Source organism: Daldinia caldariorum (genome assembly GCF_022478825.1).
Source record: "Daldinia caldariorum strain CBS 122874 unplaced genomic scaffold F4812scaffold_8, whole genome shotgun sequence".
Taxonomy (NCBI): domain Eukaryota; kingdom Fungi; phylum Ascomycota; class Sordariomycetes; order Xylariales; family Hypoxylaceae; genus Daldinia; species Daldinia caldariorum.
Genome location: NW_025953044.1, coordinates 1,049,067 through 1,068,056, shown reverse-complemented (window position 1 = coordinate 1,068,056; position 18,990 = coordinate 1,049,067). Strand labels below are relative to the sequence as shown.

General features: G+C 45.3%; 3 protein-coding genes across 3 annotated transcripts; 2 read left to right on the top strand and 1 right to left on the bottom strand.

Annotated features, from left to right (window-relative positions):
• Positions 1-8,928: 8,928 nt before the first annotated feature.
• F4812DRAFT_459325 (haloacid dehalogenase) lies at positions 8,929-9,744 on the top strand (the record flags this gene model as incomplete). Its single annotated transcript, XM_047937524.1, has 1 exon — positions 8,929-9,744. The coding sequence occupies one exon, from the start codon at positions 8,929-8,931 to the stop codon at positions 9,742-9,744; it is 816 nt and encodes a 271-aa protein (XP_047790359.1).
• A 1,266-nt stretch (positions 9,745-11,010) lies between these two features.
• F4812DRAFT_428631 (uncharacterized protein) lies at positions 11,011-12,222 on the bottom strand. Its single transcript, XM_047934206.1, has 3 exons — positions 11,236-12,222; positions 11,106-11,173; positions 11,011-11,031 (listed from the first exon to the last, which is right to left on the bottom strand). The coding sequence occupies exon 1, from the start codon at positions 11,921-11,923 to the stop codon at positions 11,624-11,626; it is 300 nt and encodes a 99-aa protein (XP_047790358.1). The 5' UTR covers positions 11,924-12,222; the 3' UTR covers positions 11,011-11,031; positions 11,106-11,173; positions 11,236-11,623.
• Positions 12,223-13,951: 1,729 nt separating this feature from the next.
• Positions 13,952-15,525, top strand: F4812DRAFT_388174 (ras family-domain-containing protein). Its single transcript, XM_047932092.1, has 2 exons — positions 13,952-14,505; positions 14,624-15,525. Exons 1-2 carry the CDS (start codon positions 14,401-14,403, stop codon positions 15,227-15,229), a joined length of 711 nt encoding a protein of 236 aa, XP_047790357.1. The 5' UTR covers positions 13,952-14,400; the 3' UTR covers positions 15,230-15,525.
• The last annotated feature ends 3,465 nt before the right edge of the window (positions 15,526-18,990 follow it).

The following is an 18,990-nucleotide window of genomic DNA, read 5'->3' as shown; positions in this document are numbered from 1 at the left end:
AAACTCCACAATTAGCACTATTCCTTGCAGAGGCATGGGATGCCAGGGATGGATGCGGGCTTGGACACTTTAAAGCATACCAGGCGTAATAAATGGTAAGTGATGGAAATTACCGATTCTAACTTGTAGTGTCATCCTCGGTCCAGTTATTTTACAGAGTATGATTCCATCGTATCTGTTACATTTGATCTTTATGCTTAGAACGATAAGCTCATGCAGCTTCAGATCTGCATCTAGCTCGAGAGATCAAGAGCAGACTCAATCATAAAAATGAGAGAAAAAGAAAGGGAAAAAAAGATCTGCGCTCACCTAAGCTCTTTTAGGTACGATTAAAAGTTTTAATAGTTTGTCCTGTACAGCTCTTGGACGAGTACCGACGATTGATAACGGCAAAGTCGAGTAAACATCAACGCATCATCCCTAGGCTTGACACATCGTTATAGAATCAGAAGCAGTATAGATACACTTCAGCCTCCTCAAGCCAATTAGACGAGGCTCGACGTGATGTATGCACATATGAAAAGATATACTGAAGCACACAACAATATAAGAAGACTAGTACCTATGGAAGACCACAATTAGCTATATTACGCCGCAACTAGTTGGGTTCTGATAGTTCCAAAGAAAAGACTATGGAGACCATAAGATCGGTGGTTCTCAACTTACAAAGATCCGAGATAAAAGTTTGTACAACGAAATGAAACGGTTTGTCAAGATATGCTAGTCAAAGAAGGGAAGTTCGCGCTTATGTGAATATAATCAAGAAAAATAAAATCGGAAGCATAGGCCGGCAGTCGTTGCGTTATGTCGGACATCCAAGGCGCTCGGTCGAATATGCACGAGTTGGGGTAATGGGTTTCCCCAGAGAACGCAAGGACAAGACAGGTAAGACAGAACGAATGGGCTGGCAGACGGTAGAACAAACCGAAAAAAGAAAAAAAAAAGGAGAGGATGTAGTGCGCGGTTTGCAACCGTACCGGATCGTCGTCGTAACTAAGACGGGATGGAAAAGCAAGATAGGGTGGTGGTGGAACAGGCTGACATCAAGATGCCAGAAGCAAAGAAAATAGCCTAACAACAAACCAGGTTCTAGCGTTGTATGTACGCTACGAAGTGATCCGTAATAAAAGCGCAAGAGGCAAGAAATGACCATACACGGAACATGGCCCGAGGGTTGGACGAAGCGGGATGTGCGTTACTAGGTCCTCTGCATATGTGGGGAGCAACGATAGAAGTTCAATCTCTTCTATATTCTGTCAAGTGCTTCTATGCCCGTAATAACCTCGTGTTCGCGAAGCCCAATCACCAACCCCAGACAAGCATTCTACAGCATCGCAGCCTATAAGGTTGCTTACTTACGAGGTGACGGGCAAGTGATAGATAGGTACCTATGCTTGACAAGATTATCAGGGGTTAAAATTTTGACCAAGCGGTTCCAAATCCGTGGAATAAGGAATAAGGAATAAGCAGGCAGGCAGGTGCTAAAAATCAAGAACGATATTGTACAATATAATATCGGACGGGGACTCCCCTGAATGTACACTAATATGGAACTGTCGCTCCATGGCCCGCTGTAATAGCTTGGTTTCTTGGCATGTACACTACCGCAGCGAGGCCATGCCGTTTCTAGGGAGTTTAGAACCGCGACCTGAACCGGGAGGCGGGGCTTAAACTGTAAAGGGATGGCAATATAGAGGCTACCGTCGAAGTAGCAAAGTAGTACGGAATACATGGAGACTAATCACTGGCAGAAATGCGCCGATAATTTAACGGACCTTAAGGAGGGAGGGATGTAATTGGAAACAAGTTGTTCCAACCACAAGAGGCGATGAGCTTGCTGGTTGGGTTGGAGAGCTCCTAATGGCTGTTTCCCTCATGCAATGAATATCTCTACCAAATAAAGCATATCCTATCGATTTGCTAAAGAAAGCCTTTGTGTTTATGTGGTACGTAGGATTTTGGCACCTGCAAAGAGCCGCTTCCACGCACATTCGGCGCATTAGCGCATTTGGACAGGCGACAGCGGACAACCTGCCGAATGTGGACCGGTCACAAGTAATTTACAGGGAATATTAAGATATTAAGAGTATTTCAGTGTAGGGGGTTCGCCTGAGAGAAGTGAGGCGTATCCCGCTCCCCTGGGTGACGAATTTTGAAGAAGGAAACTCGACCGAATTCCGAACAAGTCCAAATGAGTGGGCTACTACCCGAGTATGATAACACACTTATAACTGGAGTGATTCGAACGTGATGTCGAATAGGAAGCCGTGGCAGCTAGGTATTTACGATGCCGATCTGACATGTTTCCCCAACTGTGCCTCCTATTTCAAACTACTGCATGCTGTAGTACTACTGTACATGTAACCACCTACCTATCTATGTCCTACGATTGGATAAGTACCTAGTAATTCGTAATTTGACTTATTTAGGTAGATAATCCTGCTACGCGAAGCAATGGTAGACAGACGTTCAGATCTTTTTTATCCACTCATTAATGTTAAGTGCATATGCAAGGCACAAGCGTTGATATTGTAGACATGCATGGGACGGACCATCCACAAGGGACCACCATACAAGGGCAACCTCGCCGAAGAACATTTTAGCCATGATCAGTTAGCCTTATTAAGAATAGAATGCAACTCTTTAAGAAAGATCATTAAAACCACACATATACCACCAGGGCTTCGTGGTGTACCTATTAGGAAGAGATATCGCTTGTGGATTTAGCTGTGTACCTTAGGTAGGTAACATAGTATTTTGAACTGCAAGTCAACTTCCCCCGGATTGTAGAGTCTGTGGGTGATGAGCACGGATAATCATAGACAGCTAGCTACCTAGGTACCTACCTAAACTAAGATCGGATATATTGTATGCAGCTAGAGCCCAATTGCTCGGATGGTGGACACGCAGAGCCTACAGTGATACCCAATGCCGAGTTCTACAATAATTGCACCTTCAATATGTATCTTACAAGGCCTCTTAATACGCAATACGTAACCAAGATAAAGCTGTATCGCAAACCCTTCGGAATATTCCATCGGCGTTGTTCCATGCTAACCAAACAAGCCTATAAGTCATTTTTCAACTGTGAGTTATATACCAGCTTCCCTTATTATAGTAGGCTATAAATGTCCTTTGATAATACGCAAAAACGGTAGTTTCCTTCGCTTTGTCCGTAACACAGTCTGCAAATCTTGAAGCCGTCAGGGTGCAAAGAACCAGCCTATCAAACTTGACAGGTATGTCTCGGAACCTCCCGGTCGCAGGTATATAGGCCGAGAAGTTGGGCTTTCAGGTAATATTTCTGAGGCTGCCCAAACATATTGTTGATGAATTGGCGAAGGGACTAGTCATATCTATATCGATTTCACATGTTTCAATAGCAACAACGTGCGCGCAGATGTAGTCGATGCAGAGGACCCGACAAAATCACTCTTCCATTAACAACCGGATGCAACAGTGACCGATGCGATGTGACGGACCTGCATCACCCCGGTTTGGAGAACGGAGCCCTGTGCGCTACTACGGTTAACCAAGCACCTTTCGGTCCAAGCCTTGCCCGTAGTATTTTCAGGGGGAAAGTGAAGCACGTGTTTCCACGCCACTAGCCAGGCCTGAAGACAGACAGTCGGGAAGAAACAGTTTTTTTCACACTTTGGAACGCCTGATCTTCTATGTAATTACTAATAATACCTGACTTTGGCGCCTTGCGAGGCTTGGTTATTAGCAAACCGTCATGTTTGACGAAAGTAAGCCACCCGCGCGGCTGAATGACACCTACCTCTATTAGGCTCAAGTAAATTACAGCCCCTAATAATAAACTCATCCTTGAATATCTCAGATATATGATGATATATATTATGCCAGCGAAGATATCGTATTCCTTTCCCCTATCAGGACTTTCATGGCCCGCCTTAAACAGGTATTATATAGCATTCATGGGCTAATAACCGGTATTCTATAGCACAGTCATCTAAAACGGTATATACTGTAAATAGGCCTCTAAGTAAATACCCAGTGAAGGACGATTAAACAAACAAAAATGAGGACTTACAATCAACCCTGACGCCATTAATCGTCCTAGTTTCAGCATTTACATAAATCAGGCCAGTTTTAGCTAGCCGAGGCCGAATATGGCGTCTCCAACACGTTGGACGCCAAGTCTAGGTTACAGCAGTAGGATCAGAAGCCCAACTTGTTCCAAGATCTATGACAACCTAGCGATCCTCTACCAAAAGCTACTTCCCCGTTCCAACGTGGTACTAAATTAGAAGAGGGCCTATCCAATATGACCCCCCCTCTTAGCTCCTAACCAACCTCGGCGGTCTACCTTGCCCGTTACGTCTTTCTCAAGAAAGGCTAAAATGAGATATCGGGTTTAATGCGAGGGAAGCTCTCACTAGGAACTTCTGAAACTTAGCTTGGCTACCTAGAGGTAGGTAGGTAAATCATTCTTTCCTTACGAAAGACTGATCCGATCCCCCTCTCTCTCATCACAGCCGGTAAATGATCCGTGAAGGATTTCGAGAATACTCCCGACAGTCCGGGGTCTCTTAGAAATGAGCCAACGCCAATCAAGGCCTTCGTCAGCTTTTGACAAGCATACAATACAACAACAAGGTACGGAAGAATTCCGTGGCAAACATATCCGGGCTTGGATCAAATAACGCTAACAAAGCAGCTCGTTGGGAAGATAGCCACGGCCAACAGCCACGTTATTATGGTTTCTTTCCTGTGCCCGCGGCTCGTCTCTCGCGTCGCGTGAGATTTTACGCGTACTCGCGAAGTAACCTCCCTGCGATCTCTCGTCTTTGAGGAGGTCGCTTTACACGAGGATTTGGGGAAATCCCACCTCCCTAAAAAGACCTTCACGATTCCGAAGGTGAGTTCCGCGAGTCAGTATGACCGGTAGTGGTATTTTCTCCTTCCACTATGTAAAGATGAGAAGGGAGGGAGATAAGGGCGCACGTACTATGGTATGAGTTGTTGCCCAGGTGGTCAGTGCTCATCGCGCCGTCGGATGCGATCGACCTTGCTTGTATGCAAGGAGAATCACATCTTCGGGGCTTGTTCCACTTTCAACACACTTGCATACGAACCCCCGAGTTCGCAATCAAGGAAAAGGGAAAAAAAAACACCAACACGCAAAGTAGATGATAGGTAAACTGAGTCCTCATATCCGATGTTACGTGTCCGCGTTAACTTACAACGTAAGCTCATAGGCCCACGGCCGAGATCCGTAACGACTTCTCTTACTGGTTGGTTACCTGGTATCTGCTGTTATGCAACGCTTTGCTAAATAGGGGTAGGTATGCTAATGCATACGAGTACCCCCGGATTTTCACGTCTTTGTTGATCCTCCACGAAAGGCCTTCGACGGGTCCCGTTTGCTTTCGCAACTACCTAGTCCGAGGACTCCAACGGCTGGTTCTCTACGCAAAATCAATGTGTATGCGGACTCCAATCAAGGGGGGTTTCTTGTCTTTAACGATAGTACGTACATGCAAGGTTAGGTAGATTTTAAGCCGTCAAGAAAATATCCATTTATGCACGTGCAGTATCCGGGAAGCACACTACTAAGGTTCTTACGGGTTCTTGCGCAAGGGAACGTTGAGGCTCAATCCTCTCCGCATAACGAAAAGTAATATAGCTGGACTGTGCTTCGAGAGCAATAAGCATAGCTCTACTACCGCATGAGCTAGTCCAGGAATCGACCCGTTTTACTTAATGAAAACTCACCTGTCAGATTATACAGACTGACAGACCGCTTTTCATAAGTGGTTGGTTGGTTGAGAGAGCAGTGGCGTTTTCTGATTTCCACAGGGTGGACTCTTTTTGCTTTTAAATCTTCCTTACCCGATCACCCCTATCCAAGACAGTTCCACTTTGCGACTTCAAGGCTAGTTGAACATCGGTTGGCTGGCCTTACCGTCCGAGGTCCCGCAAGGTAAGACCAGCCTCGGCGCTCTAAACCTTTGAAGTCAGTCCAGACCCTTTGGCCACGGACTTGTATTACTGTTATGTCTACCTACCCTAGCCAACCAACACTTATTACCGTAGGATCTATACACGGTGGGAACTTGGCCAATTATGTGTACGTTTAGAAAATACATCAATAACAGGTACCTAGTTAGATATTTACGTGTTCAGACACAGTATTAAGTATTACACGAATGATGTGCTACCATCCCTCGCCCCACGGCGAGTTTTCGTAAACCGCTTGAGCGACGTAGGACCAGCATGGGATGGGTGTATATACGAACTTATATTCAAATAGCTCTGATGAGAACTCGTAAATGTTCTGCACGCCAAGTTCTTAACTCGTCTCTCTATCGACATCTCGATCTAAGATCATGCGTACACTTTACTTACACGCAACAATAAACCCTGAGTGGAGCCATACCAACGCTGCTGTCGATCTCGCCCTACGCGGCCCCATATACCGGTAGCCCGAAAAGGCTATTATATGGCTACCGTGGTTTTCTCACCTGAGGCTACATTAGAACTTCCGCGGCGTTGGGCTTATTGCTTACAGAACGTATGATTTTACGGCAGCCACAGTATTACTGCTTCTAGTATTAGCACGAGAGTGGCTTTAATTACCTAAAGAAACTCGAGATTACTTGGCAACATCACCAAGAAGACGCTGATATTACAGCCGCACACGGTACGTGTGAGATCCCACGCTTTTAGACGACATACAAATCACGAGTAACGCATGATCTAGTGAGTGTCTACTAGTCTTTCACGTTATCTTCAGGCAACAGGTATGTTTTCATATCTTAGAGAATGGGTGGCGAAATGGCCCATGAGTAAGTATACAAACTCGTCGCCCTCGGGTGGCATTTGGCCACTATGTAGGTTGGGAATAGCCGCCACCTAATTAGAACACGTTTAGAGTCATTGCGGAACGAATACGCAGCTTAGACTACCTAACAAACCCTTGTGTCCTACACTAGATACGTTCAAAGACACACGGTGCAGCCGTAAATAGAGACTAATTCAATATACCTCTAGTGTGAGTAAAGTTGGTAGACTCTTGAGTCTGAGTGGCAATGGCCACTTACAACATCACTTCATAAATACGATAGAGAAAGTTAGTACTAAGTCGCCGGGGATAGTACTAAAGAGACGTACACCGAACTCCTGGTTCATAATATTTGTAACAATTTACTACATTAGGTACCTACCTATATCAAGAATATATGCCCAAGAAATTGATAAATTACGTTCTATGCTCGCGCTAGGTACACGAAAGGAGACAATTTCCATGCTACATCTAATATGCACTATTTTAAATATAAGAGGTAGCTGAAGCAATAATAAATAATCTATTAGTTAATTGTCAGCACGTTTTTAGAAACAACCCATATACTTATGTGTTTATCAGCAATTCAACCTTCAATTTTACTTTAATACATCATTCACCTTTCATCATGCCTCGTTATGAACTAAGTAGAGAGGTCGTAGGTTTCATATTTTATTATGATGTAGTTATTCTAAATCTCAGCCGAAACCCCGTAGCATCGTTAGACGGTCAGCGATTGGTCTAGGTCAATATAATGACTTCAGAAGAAAATTACTTGTTTCTATCATATGCAATGTAACGATGTCCTAGAACCGAGGAGATACAACTGAAGATAGGGAAATTAAAGTAGTAAAACACGCTGGCGTTTCTATATTATACGGTAGTTAATCAACATCTAAGAACACACGGGTGTAATTACTTTGCAAAAGGGACATGCTAAGGACTTAGGACTGCCTGATTTCACGTATACATGGTATCTAACTGCTACGCTACCAAAAGAAAGACTATTAGATAGAAACACTTAGTACTTGAGGGACTTAGATACGTCGCGAATCTTCTCGTTGGTAATAATATATTCGAATACACGAAGACGTGAGCCACATAGTTACACTCTAAGAGTCCTTCGCATCCAGTAACATGATAGCTTATACCATGCTTATATATCTTAAGTTACTCTCAAGAGCACCTAAGATAGGTAGGTATCTAGCCTATAGTCCATGGAGTCGATTCATGATTGCAAGGCAACCAGTTATGGATACCAAACAGCAATGTCCCTACCCCGAATGACACGCAGAGTTTCATTGTGGAATCAAGATCGATGGTTTTCCTAATGACTACTAACAACCCTATATGTTGATGTGACTCAGTGTTAGTAAATGAGATCTCGTCGATGAGGATATTTTCTCGTTACGTGGTAATTAGTCCATTGCGACGATGTAGAGCGTCCTTCGTGCATTTGTTATAAAAAGATCCGTATTGCTATAAGAAAAGAGAGTTTCGTGAGATTAGTTTACGTCGGGCTTTGTTGGTAGACTTATTTGTAGCGGTATAGACGTTCATACAAGGTATATATGTAAGTGACAAGCTTATATACCTATTGTTGGTGAGAAGAGAAATGTTACAGCGCCGTAACATAATGCTTATATATTATACCAAGTTAGCTGCAAGATGCGTTAAGAGAAATAAATGCGTGGGATGTCAGGTATGCATGAGTAAAGTATCTTGCATGGCAATGTAGGTTCCTGCAACGAAGAGACCAATCCGCAAGAAATACCATAAATGCCGATCCAGTAGAATGACGAGATGTAGTCGTGGTTTAAAAGCCGATATTAGTGATATAACTTAGGTAGGTTAGGCTAGGTTAGGTACTCAACGGTTTCTGCATGTTGGGAAGCATACGAAGGCCATAACCGAAAATGGATTGTAAAGGGAGGATCTCGGCACATGCCATTGTCAACTCTCGGTAGTAAGAAGGGCGTACGGCTAACCCCACTCTCCCGATGGCCGAATCACTTCATCGTCTAAATCACTTCGCTACCTAATTAACATATTTCATAGATTTATTTTCATAGAGAGTGACTGGTCCGCTACGTTGCCACGTATAGAACTAGATAGAAAAAATGGCGACTTCCATTCCTGAAGCGCTCCGGAACGTGAAAGCCCTGACTTTCGACGTATTTGGCACGGTTGTAAATTATCGCTCGAGCGTCCAGCGAGAACTCGTGAAGCGCGCCCGGGAGAAGGTGGCGTCTCCGGCCTTCGGCACATTGCCCGAGCCGTCGCAGGCTCGCCTAAAAGCAATGACGGACGACGATTGGGCCACGTTTACTCAGGAATGGAGGACGACATACTACGTATTTACGCGGGAGTTCGTGCCCGGCAAGTCGGAGTGGAAGGACATCGACACTCACTTCTACGACGCACTGCGCGAGCTTCTGGACAAGTGGGGACTCGCCGGCATCTACGCGGACGACGAGGTGCGGTCCATCAACCAGATCTGGCACAAGCTCGATCCTTGGGACGACTCCGCGGCAGGCATCCAGCGGCTGGGGACGCGACTCGTCACATCGACGCTGTCCAACGGCAACCAATCGCTCCTCAGAGATCTCAACGAGTACGGGGGTCTGGGCTTCCGGAGAATAATATCAACTGCCGATTTTGGCGCGTATAAGCCGCACCCGAGTACGTATCTAGGCGCCGCGGATGCCCTTGGCTTTCGGCCCGACGAGGTGGCTATGGTTGCGGCTCACCTGGGGGACCTCGCCGGAGCGCGGGCGAACGGTCTCAGAACGATCTACGTCGAGCGGCCTATGGAAGAAGCTTGGGACGTTGGGGAGGACCGCTACAAGGAAGCTCGGGGATGGGTTGACCTCTGGATTGCTGAAGGCGAAGACGGTTTTCTTGAAGTCGCCAAGAGACTCGGTATACCTGAGTGAGAATTGGCGACTGCCTAACCTAGGCGCTGTGTATGCCTAATTATCCTTAATTACAAGATGAAACTAGGAACTTGTCGGTTTGATTATTCTTCATGGTCGGTAATCATATGTAATTTGAATGATATGCCAGGTATCATAGCGAGATGTGAGGAAGCCCGATAGCCCAACCAACCGTATCCAAGGGCTCCAAAATTCCGAGCCCGGGCGCTTGGATACCTATCTGAAAGCTGTCATTTTAATCGTAGCCGTAACCGTAGTCGTGGGAGGCAGGAGGTCTGAGAGCGCAGCACACTACCTACCTAGGTACCTAGAACGTTTTGTGATAACTTAGGTACAAAGTTAGGAGGTCTAGGTTAGGCACCTGTAGCGGATGAGCCCTGCTAACCAAGTAGAGACATTAAATACCTATATCTTAGTGGGGTATTCAAGTAGTGACATGGCGTGAATAAGATGCTATAACTACGGGCAATGGTGTTTATCGAAATTCGGTTGGTTATAATGGAATTTGTGAGTGAGGCTAATCACGATCGTCGTCATCTATAGATCTGTTTTACCGTGCAACATTGCACATTGTGGCTTATATGTGCCGTTTAAAATCAACCTGACGGTGTAAAAATAGAATATTGGGTAAATTTGATGCTGTTTAGTTTTCTTTTCAAACTTTGCTTGCCATGCGCTCGGTAGTATAGAAAGCCGAAAATATTAAGGATGATAACCCTTGAAGACAAGTGGTAATGGAATCTCCTTCGAACGAAGGAAACTGGTTTTTTAGTTATTTTGGGCAATTTGCTCTACCCCCAATAACGCAAACTGGACCCGGGGGAGAGGATTGGAGGCCCTTTCTTTACACCATCGGTTCACCACCGGTTCGTTGCTTATCTCAGACTACCCCTGAGACACTCTGGTAATAGAAAAAGAGTCGGGAAAACTCTACAGTCCTAAGAGATTCTAATACCGACCATATGTCCCAAAGGAGAAATCGGAGAAGGGATGGTTTGCTACCTGCATCTCGTCACATCAGCCTAGGTACCCCGAGGTTTAGAACGTGAGTGGCACGGGCGTCGGCGGGGCCAATTCCATGCTAATTCCATGGCAACCCCACAGAAGCTTTACCTGTACAGTTTTACTACTATTCACCTTTCGCACCAAGCGAGTTTGCGCATATGCAGTATCGCAAGTTAAGCGCCGCTAGGTCTGTACGCATAATATATGGGATGATGGCGCGTCCCTCACTCAACATGAATTCTTGGAGGGGTTTGCCAAGACGAGAAAAAAATGTCCTTGCGCCTGTGAAACGTAATCAAAATGGTGATTGGGAAGGTGACTGGAGATCAGCGGGCGTGACGGTTGAGATAGAATACCTCCATGTGAATGACCTACGCCGCACGCATACGCCGCAAATATGGTAGACTACCTACGTCTCCCTATGCTAGCCAATGGTAAGGGTAACGAAGGCAACTTAGATGATCAAAAGGGTAAAAAATTCCTAACCGAAGTGCGTGCCAGGAGATATGCGACTACGCCTATTCGTTGCTTGAAATGATGAGCTGTAGGCATGGTAGCATTGCCGCGGAATAAAAAGAGGTTGACGGAAGGATTTATCGTGGACCTGTGAGAATACTGCAGTTAAGACAGCATCTTTGATAGGGTTAGTCGTGATAGTCATCTGTTATATTAGTCGTTCAAAACTGGGTACTTGGTGATTGATGCACATCGATCGTTGGTGATTGAATACGGGTTTAGCACTGATTTTCGAAGCCGGCCGTATAATCCCACTGTCTTATTCTTTTCTTCCCAATCCTGCTCATCGAATAGTCCTAGCTTCATACGAGAGGAGATGTCTGACATGGAGTAACAGGCAAGTGGATGAGTTGGACCGTCAACAAAATTTCATAATCCGTATTGGACAGTATTTGCGGATTTGGAGGGACGTGGTACGGGACAAGAAGAAGACGCCGACATATCTGCGGGTATAGTAGCAATGAAAAATGCAAGATACACGCCGCGAAGACAGGATGCTGTAGCTCTTGGAACCCGTAAGCTCATTGCCCGAGACTACGCTCGGGCTTACATTGGCTGTTGAACCTGAGTTGTTTGAGGAGCCGCCGAATTCAAACATCCCACATCTTGAAAATGAAGTCCCGAAGAAAAAAAAAAAAACAAAAAAACAAAAAAACATTTGTTCTTGGACACACCGATAGGAGACCCATGCATCCTTTCAGTATGAAATGCAGGATAATCAGGATGATTTATAGCATAAGGCTTGAGAGGTAGAAAAGAGAAGAATGTAGTAGAAGGAATTAGAGAGAAAAAAAAAGGTCGAGAAATAGGAAACATAAAAGTAAAGATGCTTGCAGAGGATGAATACGTTAGGTTAGGTAGGTCTAGCAGAAGAGTGATATAGACACGTGCTTATTTGTGTATGTCCAGTTTGACTCAAAAAAAAAACTAAAATCTAAGCGCTTAAGATATTTACGGTTGCGGTTGTACAATTTAGTCGAGTCGTACAGTCGTACAGGTGTAGTCCAAGACGTTAAATGTTACCTATACAATACCAAAATACACCTATAGGTACCTCTTGGTATACCTACATTAAGTACGTGAAGGTAAGAACTTAAATCCCTCTTACGTACTCCTGCTAATTCTTACCGTATCCGATCTCACTCAGATTGGTAATCCGGGTACCTAACTTAATGTAAAAAGTATAGTGCTATTCAGTACCTACTGGTTGTTACCACCGGATGGAGTTTAAAAAAAAACTCTTTTTTTTTTCGGAGAAGTGTTAAATATATGGTTAATTTTTCCTTGTCTTTCATTTTCGTAACATTACCCATCTACGGTTTAATATACCTTAATATTGTAGAATACATTCTTAGCCCACGTACCTAGCATATACTTGGCATATATACACCTAGTTGGAAAAAAGAAATAAATAAATAAAAGAAAGAAGAAAAATACCAGGCTGACTGGAACCTTGCATGCTCATTCAACCCTATATCTTACGGCAATACAGGTAGGTTAGGTTAGGTACCTATTCTTTTCAATAGCATTTCAATTTCGTCAACGTGGTTCCACATTGGTTCAGACAGAAATCGACAAGGTTGATAATTACGAACTTGATCCTTGCATCTACACATTGGACGCATTGGACATATTCGCTACCTATTTGGTACGGTACGATACGATACAAATCCAGTTCCCGAGTTGTGGAACTTGTGCTCAGCCCAGAGAGGCGTAGATGCGTTAGAGACGTAGAGGTGACGGGGTGACGAGGCGTCGCGGCGTCAACAAAGTACATAGTAATATAGCGACAAGCAAACGACAGACCAATTCGTAAGAACAGCAACGGTTTTAATGGTTTAAGGGGTCAAATAATAATAAGACCTACGAAGCACGGCTTTATATAACGACCGAGCTGTTTGGTATTATTTTATCAATTTCATCAACTCCACAAGAGCTCTCTACCCCCTTGACGAGCTTGTCTAAGTTCGGTCCTTGGGTTCGGTCCTTAGGTCCCAGCTTTAACAGGTTAATTCCCAGGTTAGGGTCCCATAGTAGTGGTCTCTTCTTTCCCAGCGCCACCTGTGCTATTGCGCTGGAAATAGATGTTGATTGGCCGGCTGTTTTGATCAAGGACTCTAGGATAGCCATTGAAAAAAGACCCCAGGGCCTTCGCCAGGGAAACATTGGCTTTGGGTCAACTCTCTCCACCTCCGCTTCGCCAATTCAAAAAAGAAGAGAAAAAAAAAAACCATAATCATCCCGGCAACGGGTACATGTACCGCACCTCCGGCTAGCAACAAAACCCAGCATAACCCGGCACAAGGTACATAAGTGGTACTTCGTTACAGATAGCCATCCTCGCTCATTCTCGCCCATTCCCCGGCGCAGGTTTTCTTACATGTAGAGGTACCTAGTACCTCTGACCTAGTGCAAGCTAGTACGGCTAGTACAGGTTTTTCGTACATGTTCCTAGTTCTTAGGTTCCCTCAACTGTAAATCGGAGTCTGGAATCTGAGGTCCCTACTTAGGTACCTTAATACATTAGGTAGGTACAGTACCTAGGGTATTACGCTACCTCCTACTTACCTACCCAGCTACCTTACAAAGTTACAATACCCTACCCGTCTACGCTTAATTTTCCAGAGCTCAGGCCTTCCCAAAATCTCAATTCTCCACAATCTTCTACAAGGCCCTATCTCGTCTCCTGCTCCTTGCTTCCCTCCTTCTCCTTCTCCGTTTTTCGTCTTGAGCTAAAAAGTACGGACGTCGCTGCGATCAATACAGTCCTTTTTTACTCCTCATACTTTTTTCTCCCCGACGAATTGACTCGCCCCTCTCTTCCCATCTCGTCTTAGGTCCGACTCAACCTCACCAAACTCATCAAATCAGCTCAACTTAACTTAACTTAACATAGCCGAATACCTTCTACGGCCCGATCAACTTAGCCACCTCGTATACTCTCTACCCGTTGTTGAGTTTCTAATATCCTAACTATCTCTCTATCTCTCTCTTGTCTCTCGAGATCACTTTATCTCTCTTACCTCTGTCTCCATTTATTCACCAAGCCTGATAAAGCAACAACCACACACACACACACACAAAAAAAAGCAAAGAATACTACTCGGTCCTGTGCGACCACTTCCAGATTACAACATGGCGGGAAAAATGGTTCTTTATAAATTGGTGGTCCTCGGTGACAGTGGTGTTGGTAAAACAGCTTTGACAATCCAGTTATGTCTACAACATTTCGTTGAAACTGTAAGTCTTCGCCCTCCAAAATCAGATGACGCTCGCGACTAGCACCGAAGTCAACCCTCGTAACCTGCGCGCGTACCTGTGTGCTTACAATAACATCATCGCTAACCACGTTCAATAGTATGACCCTACAATTGAAGACTCATACCGAAAACAAGTAGTCATAGATGGCCAGTCCTGTATGTTAGAAGTATTGGATACCGCCGGCCAAGAAGAATACACAGCCCTACGAGATCAGTGGATTCGAGATGGCGAAGGTTTCGTACTAGTTTATAGTATTTCATCTCGGTCATCATTTTCCCGAATCAAGAGATTTCATCACCAGATTCAAAGGGTAAAGGAATCATGCTCTGCATCACCTACCTATCCCGGCTCGCCGATATCCACAGTAACTCCCCCCAGTGCTGTACCGATTATGCTGGTCGGTAATAAGAGCGATCGGGTAACAGAAAGAGAAGTTTCGACCCAAGAAGGCCACGCCCTGGCGAGGGAATTAGGTTGCGAGTTCGTCGAGGCGTCCGCAAAGAATTGCATAAATGTCGAGAAAGCTTTCTATGACGTCGTCAGAATCTTACGCAGACAGCGACAACAAGCATCCCGGCCGATGCCGCAAGCGGGCCGCCCGCGACCTCAGAATGGGGAAGCTCCCCATAGGGAACCTGGTGATAGGTACAGGAGGAACCGCCGAGGTGGAGGTGGAAACGGAGGTCGTTGCGTCATATTATAGATGGCGTCTTATCCTTAGCATTACGTGCGCCCTCGCGCGCTCACAACCAGCATTTCGATGACGAAATTGTTCCGGTGTTTGGTTGCGTGCTCCAAGCTCTAATAACAACCCCCCTAAAAAGATGACAGCAATCGAGCACGCACGCATACAAATACACACTTGGACTATACTATGTTCATACAACATACTTGGAGGATTATTATATTGCACTCCATACATCTACTAGCTATCGAGTCGGCGAATGGCGTACGAAAAAAAGCGGCATTATTAGGCGCAAAGTAACCTTGGTTTCCCCGAGTAGGGATGAGAAAGATGTATGTTTTATAGGCAAGATGGGTGGACGGCTACGTTGGTGTTTCGGAGTCAAGGCATACCTTGCCCCCAGGTTGAGATGAATTTTGCCAGTCAAATCTTAGGCACACTATGAAGACGTTTATATTGTTATCGACTATGTGTTGGATATGTGTTCACTTATTGGTGGATTTCTGTTTGGAAATCTCGGAAGAAGAAGAAAAAGCGCAGCTATCTGATAACTTGAGGTTTTAGGTTTACCTGATTTTCTTTACCTCAACTCGAACCTATAGAGCCTACCTAATGTATGCTCAGAATTGATCTACCCACTTGAACACATCTCGATTTTGCCCTGGCAAATGATTTCAAGGACCACTTTTCATAATTTATTTTGTAGCATGTTACCCTTGTCAAGAATACGACTCCCGATCTTCCCAGGCGTTCGTTACCCCTTGGATACCTCCTGGATAATAGACTACAGGGCCGCCTCATAACTACCAAACCCCTTCATAGATCATAAGAGGGTCTCCTAATGATTCAAAATTTTCGACTACGCCCTACCCCGATTGCTAATCCTTCGAAACACATGGAAAACTACTAACGTGTGCTAGGGCATTACGCGGAACCGGACCGGGGGGTTCGAGGCCAAAACGGCTCATAATCTGTCGTCTAATCCCGGGCGCCTGTGTGCCCAGAACCCACGAGGGAAAAAAAAAGAAAGGAAAAAGGAAAAGCATATTTCTCAACTTGCCATGCACGGAGCAGTACCTGTACAACGATAAACGGTGACCTTACCGATGATTGCGAAACTCACCTCGGGCAAAGGGGGTTTTTTTTTCTGATGACTTTTCATTTTGATGGAACGGCGAGAAGTTGTAGAGTTATAGAATATTGGTGGTTGGGCTTCCGATTTACTGATCGAGTGGGCTTTAATGTGCAATACTTACCTTAGGTTAGGTACCTAACCTAAGGTAGGTAGAGGGGAGAATCATAGTTCGCATAATTATGGACAGCTGTACATAACATAGTAAGAGAGGTTTTCTATGCAGTTTGGTGGTGTCAGAGGAAAGCGGACGCCAATCAAAAAGCGTCTAGGCCGTCTCAAAACAGTAAACAGTCCTGGCTTTTTTGAACAAAAGGTCGCAAGCTTTGTGGGGAATCCTTTTTGTCATTAGGCACCAACTCCTTGTAGTTGGTATTAGACCAACATAAAATTGTACCTTGTTCAGGTAGGCTCTGGTACGGTAATAAGGTGACCCTGTCTGGGCTCGGCATCTAAACCGAACAGACGCTACCGGCTAGGAGCTAGGGAAAGGAAGCAAAACAAGACATTGCCGGGAGATCATCATAGCTCTAAGCAAGCGAGCTACCTGCTACTAGTAACGCGGTATTGTGGGTAAGTCACAGCACAGGTCATAGGTAGAAAACAACTCGAGTGTACCTCCTGACGGTGGTGAGCTCGTCTTCATCGTGGGGATGGTGTCTCCTTTGCATGCATAGCATGGCATAGCATGGCATAGCATGGCATAGCATGTATGTACATATACGCATTTACGTGCGTCTGGGGCGGCGAATACCACCTAATATTATCTTAATAACCGTAGCGACAAGGGAGCTTCTTCTCGGCCCCGTGTTTACCTACTTAGCCGCGCGAGCTACGAGCTACAAGCTGCATGTACAATACAATACAATACAATACAATAAATACACTGGTTACCTAGGTACAGGTGATCGATGATGGAGGTACACAATGAAGTAAGCTACGACGGCTATGGCTACGGATGAAAATCCTCGACGGTGACGTGACGGCATCCGACATGTCGGCACCAACATCGAGTCTGGGCATGGTTAGTTGCCCAGGGGAAGTGTTGGCGTATCTTGCGTTGCCCTCTACTTTTATCATGTACCATCAATATCTTCGCATGTACTTTTGTTTTTCTATACGAACCCAACATGTTGTACAACCTGTCAGCGTAAAAATCATCGAATTATTATGATCCCATTACCGCGGCAGCTGTTGTGAGACGTATAGACTTTGGGGCTTGCTTCCCTTGCACCTCTGAACCCGGGCAGCGTCGGTAGTACATACCTAGGATGTTAGGCATGCTACTTGGACTATGACATAGCTTAGCTGGATGCATCGCGAGCGTGGCCAATCCCATGCCTCAGATGAGAACGGGACCTGTCCTCGGCACTCGTTATTCTAGGTGTGTTCTACATACCAGCATACCTAGCACAGTAGCTCGTCTTTGGGACCTTAGGTACATATGTAAGTATGATTGTCTGCCGGTACTACTTGCATACAAGCATGTATCGATATGTCGTGGCCGCAGAAGAGGCCGCTTGAAAGTCTTGTCGCATGGTCTTTAGTCTCTTTGTATACGCTTCACAGCTACCCCTTAGAACTAGCCATATACCTTACCTTACCTATCTAAGGTACCTACCTACCTACCTAGGTAGGTACCTAGGCAAAGAGTACCCAAGGTATGTTTACATGATAATATTACCTGTAGACTAGTAGATTAGAGGTAGATATAGATTTACCTAGAACCCAAATCGAAGTCTAGCGACGTGCCAAGTCTCTCATAAGAGAGGCGGGGAGCGGAAAGCGGACACTCCTTAGTTAAACGACAGCCGGAACCAAAACATGTAAGAATATGTTTTACCACATACTTCGGGCTTCACTTTCTACCTAGGTACCTAGGTATGCACCCTCCAATACTACCTAATGGCATACATACTGACATGTAGTAAAATAGTAAAATACCTGAATACATTGTACAATACAATTGGTTCTACGGCAGCTTAAACCAATCGATCCATGCAGATTGTGCAAGGGTGTCTTCCCGGACTACCTAGAAGATCTACCAGGTAGGTGAGAATAAGGTAACCATTTCATATCAAGGGGGACTTTGCGCATTCCGCAATTTCTCGGGTCCTGGCTTGCCTGCCGGAACGCGGAAATTCAACCCGAGGTGGCACGGCTTGCGTGCAGTCCGTGTCCCTTTGTGTCATGGTTCGTCCCTTGATAATAACGGACACGATCTTGGTGCCAGAATCTGATAACTGCGGGAGCCATCTCCTGTTAAGACATGGCATTAGATGAGCTATCCTATCACATCCCGCTTAACCTAGTAGGTACTTTTAACCTCTACAATACTAGGGAGGTGAACACAAGCATACATTAGGTACACTACCTCATAACACCCAGCCTATGCCTTGTCAATCTTAGTCAGTTTGGAAACCTCGTCAAGCTAGGATCGTCGGGTTAAACTTGGTTCTGGACACTTGGGATGACGCCGAGAATCGTACGCCCGCTCTTCTGGTGACAACGAAGCGGTCGACATCTAAAATCTGTCGTAAGACTGGCGGACTACAGCTGCCAACGCTCGGCTATTCCCGCAACCACCCGATCCCATTCACATCCCGTCGGCCTCGAGTGGGAACGCGCTACCGGTTTATCCGGAGCC